Source organism: Musa acuminata, chromosome BXJ2-1 (genome assembly GCF_036884655.1).
Source record: "Musa acuminata AAA Group cultivar baxijiao chromosome BXJ2-1, Cavendish_Baxijiao_AAA, whole genome shotgun sequence".
In the NCBI taxonomy this organism is placed as follows: Eukaryota; Viridiplantae; Streptophyta; class Magnoliopsida; order Zingiberales; family Musaceae; genus Musa; species Musa acuminata.
The window spans coordinates 9,619,028-9,625,811 of record NC_088338.1 but is presented as its reverse complement, the minus strand read 5'-3'; the positions used below and the strand labels follow the sequence as shown (position 1 = coordinate 9,625,811).

Genomic DNA, 6,784 nt, shown 5'->3' with positions numbered 1-6,784 from the left:
AATTCTCTTTGAGGAGATCTACCCTATGAAGATATGTTATTTAAGCCAAGATATATGATCTTGATATTATTATGATCCTTTAGTTATTCTAGAGAATACCTATTGTAAATCTGTTATTATTATTATTGATAGTGGAAGTTTGAGGTGGACTATGGTCTCGTGATTTTTTCCATATTGGATGATTGATTTTTTGCTCTATTGTTTACGCTGTGCTGGTTGATATTTTTATTTGGATATCAAGTTGGCATTTTGATGAGAAACTCATTTTGATACATAAAGAGGAAAAAGAATATTTCGCTTTAACAAATTTTTCCCCGACACTTGTGACACGAATGTAATCCTTTCATTCCACCAAAAGTTGTTTTTCCTACATCTAGATCAGAAAACTTCAAGGAAGAAATATCCAAATAAGTACTTGAGCCAAACCTAGATATCATCAATAAGACAAGTGTACACCTAAGAATATTAAAGTACAAAAAAAAAAGGAAGACAATGACGAGACTTTGTAATTGATGAATTAGTCCTCGATGGGTTGGGAGATCTGGTCCTTTAGAAACGTGGAAAGATATTCGGACTAGGAATGATCACATCAGGTAATTGAGAAGATTCAATCTATATCTTATCGAGTGATTAAGGTAGGTGAGTTTGTCGAGGACTCTTGTATAGCATGATGATATAACTCTACTTAGCTTGGAGGTAAATAATTTTATAGTAGGCAAATGCTCTTTTTAAAGAATGATTCTAAGATTTTTTTGAAGAAAAAAGAAATAACACATTGTTGGTCACTTAGGTACGAGGGAGGGAGAATATCATGCTCTTATTGATAAAATATTAGTTTGATTATAATTGTTACTTCAAGATTTTGGGAGTTTTATTCGATGTCTACAATAGAAAACAAACATATTGGGACTTATTGTTGTTTTATATGATATCACTTTCAATGCAACAATTTGTCACTTTGTGCAATTAGCACAAGTGAATTACTTTGCTAGTTTTCAAACTAAAACTAATTTCTATAGAAGGTAGGAATGTGTCAATGTTATTATATAAAAAAGTTTATTATGTTCTTTTGTTGGTGTAAACAACTTCGAGCCGTGGCTTCAGGGCCGACGCGACTTGGTTCAGGTCCGGATGGTGGGGGATCTCCCATGGACGTTCCTCGAGGCTACTGAGGTGGTCGGTTGCGGTGTCCGATCGGAACGGGCAGTCGTTTCCGTCGGGGGAGAACTCCTCGCCTGCGCGTTCAGCGGGGACCTCCGGCTTCGCACCTGCACAAAGGTCGGATCGGGGAGCTTGACCTAACCCCTCCGACGATCAAGTTAGTAGATAGTTGCAGAGGGTTTCTTTAGCTAAGTTGTGTCTTCCTCTCTTTCTTTCCCTCCCCGTTCAGGACACGAGGGTATTTATAGGGAAGCTTCATGTTTCCTGATGTGCCCGCTTGCAGGGGGCAGGCTCGTACTCCTGGTAGCGTCCGACACTGGTGTTGGCGTGGCGTGGACGACCGAGCCTGAGCAGAACGTTAATGCGCCTCGGCCGGTGTTCTGGTCCGTTTGACCAGGTGCTGTCGGATCGATCGAGGCGTGAGACGTCATCTGGGGCAGCTGACGTCAGTCCGAGTCTTGTCGCCATTATTATCCTCATCATGTTCATTATGACGATTCTTATCGTAAGATTGGATTTGATGTTCCCTAAATCCGTCTAAATCTTACAATATACGAGATGGATTTTATTTACTATCCTAATTGTGTTTCATCCTATGCAAGAGATTGAGATGTAAACCACACACACACACACACAAAATACACATGCAATCCCTCTTCAGATTCACTTTCTCGAGAGTTCCTCACACCGGAAGCACACTCTTATTGTGACATTCGATACTGCCGCACTGGCCAAACCAAACGCACATCGAATCCCCGAGCTCAGATGGAGACGCTGTTGGGGATTCCCCGTCCAGTGAGCCCGCCGACGCCGGTCAAGTCGGAGACGTTGGGGTAGAGCAGCGTGTAGGGCATCTTAACCGGGCCGGTGCGATTCCTCAGGCTCGCGTCCTGGTTCATGCTTATGATCCGATTCTCGATCTCGATCAACTTATGGCTAAATCGCTCGAACGCCTCGAGCGCGCTGCGGTCCGTGGTCCACTCCGGCGAGTCCCTTTGCCCAAGGTACACCTCGTCGGAGGAGTGGCGCGACAGGACCTCGATGAGTGACACGCCGAGGATGGTCTGGAACTGGCTGGTGATGGTCTTCAGGAACGCTAGGTCCGGGTTCTTCTCCAGCTCGTGGTACTCCGGCGTGCCCGGCTCGGGCATGAACCGCCGACTGATGGTGGGCCGGTTGGGGAGGTAGCCAGCGTAGGGGTACTGCCCGAAGTTGACCGCCGCGTGCAGGGCGGAGGCCACCCAGATGATGGTGGTACAGGTCTTGGCCAGCTCCGCCAGGGTCTGCATCTTGGGCCACCAATCCTCGTCCTTCTTGTCGCCGTGGCCGACCTCGCGGACCTCCTTCCACCAGGCCTGCAGCTCGACATCGGCGCGGATCGCCGCGTCGTTGCTGTAGTAGATGGAGCAGTACTCGGTGACCCACGTCTCGATCGCAGACCAGATTGCCAGGCCGTCGACGGCGAAGGGGTAGTCCTTGATCAGTAGGCGGAGCTTGTTCGGGCTCGCCGGGTCTTCCACCGCAACTCCTCTGCAATCACATCACCAACTCATCCGTAAGCACGAAGCCAACGCTTGCGTGGGCTGAGGAGACCAAATCCACATGAACATTTACCGCTTGAGGAGATCATCTGGTAGCCCCTGCTCTGTCAGTTTCCAGCTCTTGTAAACCACGGACGACATCTCCATGGCGTACTTTCCCGGGAAGACGGTCGATTCCAGGACGCCTCCGGCATTGATGAGGGTCTGACGCGCCAATGCGTTAATGTTCATGGTGTCACGGTAGTGGGGGCCGAGAAGCTTGTAGACTGGGTGGACGGCGCTGAGCTGCCGGTTGGTGGCGATCACGAAAGGCTCAATGACCGCGTGCGTGTTCAACCTGCAAGTAATCAAGCTCCCACCATGAATGAATCTCCTCATCCTTGCAAGTAGAAGAAGAAAACTCCTCCATCGCATTACGAGCATATATATGTGCACATATACCAGTGGCTGATGAGTTGGTGATAGCCGGAATCGTTGACGCAAGCATAAGCCTTGGCCAACTGCCAAATCGACCCCTCCACGCCCTGCTCGGCCGGTGTGAAGACACGGTTGACGGCGCCGTGCTGATCTCCATCAGGGTGCGGCAAACTCAGCTCGATGACAAGTGGCTTCAGAGTGCCATCATCCTTGAGCAGCAGCAGGGTCCTACTGGCGTAGATCTTGTTGGAACCAGAGTTGATGCGCCTCAGGTACGGCATCAAGGCATCATGGTGATCCAAAATGAAGAGCTTGTTCTCCTTCATTGCCTGTAATTAAGACAGCAGCAATCCATGTCAGGATCATCCATCCCGTCGCATCGACAACCTTCGAGCGAGCGCATGGATTCCACCAACCTTCTGCACAGTAAGGCCTTCAAGATTCTTCTCGATGTGAGATGCGTTGATCGAGCTGGTATGATCGCCATATACTTTCGGATCAAGCTTGCTAACCGGAGGAAACTCCTGCAAATTTAGAGCTCATTAGCGATTCTTCCCTCTTAGAGAGGGAACACGTACGAAGCCGTGGATTACCTGGACACGGCTGATGATGACAGGGTTGACGCCAGCGAGCATCTCCCTTCCGAACTCTTCATCGGTCCTCCACGCATTTCTATCCTCTGCAGCATGACCAGTGCATATATCACACACCTGCGACGTCAACTGATGAGCAGCGAGTCGCGACTACCTTGGATGACCTGGGGAAGCGGGAGCTTGAGAACTCGCTCCCCGTCGGTGCGGACGAGCTCCTTGAGCATCTCGAAGGGCAGGTGGCTGCGGATCTCGTCGAGCTCGGGGCTCTGAGGAATCGGCAGCCCGCCTTCGTACAGCTGCAGCACATCCTTGAACGAGTCGAACTCCATCGGAGTCGTATCAAACACGGCGCTGAGAGTCGGGAGAAGGGACTGCGTCAATGACTTGAGGGCATACGCGAGGAAATCAGACATCTTGAGGTGCCCAAATCGCTCGTCCCTCGGAACGTATATGTCCAGGCTGAGAAGCGGCAGCCTACTCTCGTAATTGGGGTCTGCAACAACCAAGCTGCCATGGTCACGCGCATCCACATCGGGCCACACCACGGGAGCGAGCGAGCAGACGTACCAGTCTTGGTGGGGTGGCGGCCGGTGCGGCCGCGGCGTGGGTAAGGTTGCTCCTGGGATCCGCCGAGGATGGGGCGGGCGTAGTCGTGGCCCTTGTCGGGGTTGCCGAGGTCGTTGTAGTAGGCATAGTTGTAGATGCGGTCGTGTTCCTTGAGCTCCCCGGTCACGTCGTCGCCCCGGAGGTGGACGAGCTCTTCCTCCCTGTATCGCTTCAGTGGCTCCGGCGTTTTGCTCGGAAGATATGTCTGCAGTAAATTAAAATCGTATTGTGCGGCATAAACATCAATCAAACATGGAATGAAACAGAGTATGACACATGCAAGATCGGATACGTAATACGTACGTCGTTGGCGAAGAAGATACGGTCGTATTTGTACTTGTCGACGGGGTACACCCAAGAGTTGCAGACGAAATGGATATGCTCCTTGTTAGGGACGCCCTCCAAGGTTATGGTCTTGAGGTAGAACGCCGAGTGGTGGTTGTTCTTGACGATGATGGCTCCGGGGACGCCCTGACTCTCGTCCCAGCTGAAGTGCACGGTGAACTTGGTCTCGCCGGTGGCCACCGACGTCATCGTCGTGATCCATTCCTCCAAGTATGCCGGTGGGCCTATCTTCCCCTTGTTTCCATTGTCTGCTCCATCATCATCATCATCATTTACATCCGAGATGAGGATTAGCACCGCTATTGATCTTAAATGTTTGCATTATGGGTTTGTCAAGAGAAAGAAACATGGCATCTCTGTCTCTGTGTCACATCCAAAGGCATCATCGGAATAATAATTGTACTATTCCCACCACTTTTGGGCCCATAGATTGTGATGTTGAACGGTGGTTTGGAATGGCAGACTAAACAAAACTCAGATCAAGTTGGGTACTCAGCGTTAATCTCCACAACTCACGGAAGAATACAGACGTTGGATTTTGCTTTGGTGGAGTAAATTTATTTGTTATTAAATTGGAAAAAAAAGGTTTTTTAAAGGATAAATAGATATTTAAGGATCTATAAGGGGTCCACATATAATTATTATGTCTAAAAATTACCTTTTTTTTTGGGGGGCAATTAATTATATTGGCTATAAATGTTCATGGCGATCACCATAAATGCCCATCGAGCTTTCCGTCCCTTCACGTTTAAGGAGCCAGTGGAAGTCACGGCCTTCACATTGACTCGAGGGGTGGCGTCAACTCACCGACCAACTAACCTAACCTTGATTGAGTCTACACAACCAAGGGTGGTCTCCCCGAGTCGAGCCTGCCAAAAGCCACGGTGGAGAGAGATGAGGGAGGAAGAGGAACTCACGGGGGTCGGCGACGGTGGCGCTGACGAGCTGGAAGCTGACGCCCTTCCCCAGGAACTCGTGCAGGCCGTCGAGCAACGAGGCGTTGAAGTCGTTGAAGTCCAGCACGTTCTTCTTCATCAGCAACACCGAGCCTTTCACCGTCGTCGACGACTTCGGGGCTTCATGGTGTTCATGGTGCTTCCCGGTGATGGCGTCAAAGAAGCCGTGCAACATCTTGCCTCCCGATACACCAACCCAAGCGAGAGAGGAAGAGAGGAAGTAACAAGTAGCAGATGCACTGCTTGAGATGAGGATGTGTTGGAGGCTATAGGGAGGTACTTATAGAGGCAAATGGGGAGCCAAAGCGTCGAACGATCTATGTTTCTGTCCCAAGTCACATGCCATGTTGGAGGCGACGCATCAGATGGCCACATCATATGGACCCCATGGTGGACCCACTTCTACCATGTGAACCACGTGACGTCGTCTCCTGCTGAGTCTTCTTCAACCTGCTATGAGCTTTCAGAGCTTCGTAGCTTCCTGCATCACTCCTCTACTGTTCTTGTTCCCAAGCCCAGTAGATGGTCCCTGAATTGAATGGGGAGTGCTGTTTGCTTCTTGGTCTTTCTTGATTCAGCTGATGGACATGATTTGCTTTCAGATTTTGGTTTACATTTCTGAATTATATTTCATGATTCTGATGAATTTGCTTTATCATTTGGACCAAAAAACAGGGAAGTAATCATCTCTTTCTCAGTACCAAACACACAATATCTCATAGGATTTGAGTGGAAAAGGATGTAATGATCTTCTAATGTCTTGATAAGAAAGGTTGCAAAACAAAAAAAATGAAAGCTCAAGTGTGCAAGTTTGCTTGGAATATAAAAGAAGATGTGGAAAAAGTTGCACCACTAGACTGCCTGTGCCTCTTTTTTTAATCTGACAGCTCATGTAGGATGATGACCCCATAAGTTTTGAAAGAGAGAGGAAGAGTGATGGGATTTTATTGAAAGAGAGATTAAAGACATCTTTCGTCATACATAATTATATATATATTTTTTCCATGTAATATAGTTTTCCTCCAAACACTCAACACCATAAACTCTATTTCTAAACTAAGAAAACATTAAATGTAGTTTATTTTTAATAGAAAATTCATAAAAATAAATGGAGATTGTCATATGGGATAGGCAAGAGGAGATTAAATAAGGAGACAAGGAATAA

At 48.3% G+C, this 6,784-nt stretch overlaps 1 protein-coding gene across 1 annotated transcript; it reads right to left on the bottom strand.

The window, feature by feature from the left end:
• Window positions 1–1,800: 1,800 nt before the first annotated feature.
• On the bottom strand, window positions 1,801–5,880 carry LOC103990202 (probable linoleate 9S-lipoxygenase 5). Its single transcript, XM_009409276.2, has 9 exons — window positions 5,581–5,880; window positions 4,622–4,911; window positions 4,280–4,523; window positions 3,867–4,205; window positions 3,713–3,798; window positions 3,536–3,643; window positions 3,144–3,448; window positions 2,776–3,039; window positions 1,801–2,691 (listed from the first exon to the last, which is right to left on the bottom strand). The coding sequence occupies exons 1-9, from the start codon at window positions 5,792–5,794 to the stop codon at window positions 1,923–1,925; spliced, it is 2,619 nt and encodes an 872-aa protein (XP_009407551.2). The 5' UTR covers window positions 5,795–5,880; the 3' UTR covers window positions 1,801–1,922.
• Between the last annotated feature and the right edge of the window lie 904 nt (window positions 5,881–6,784).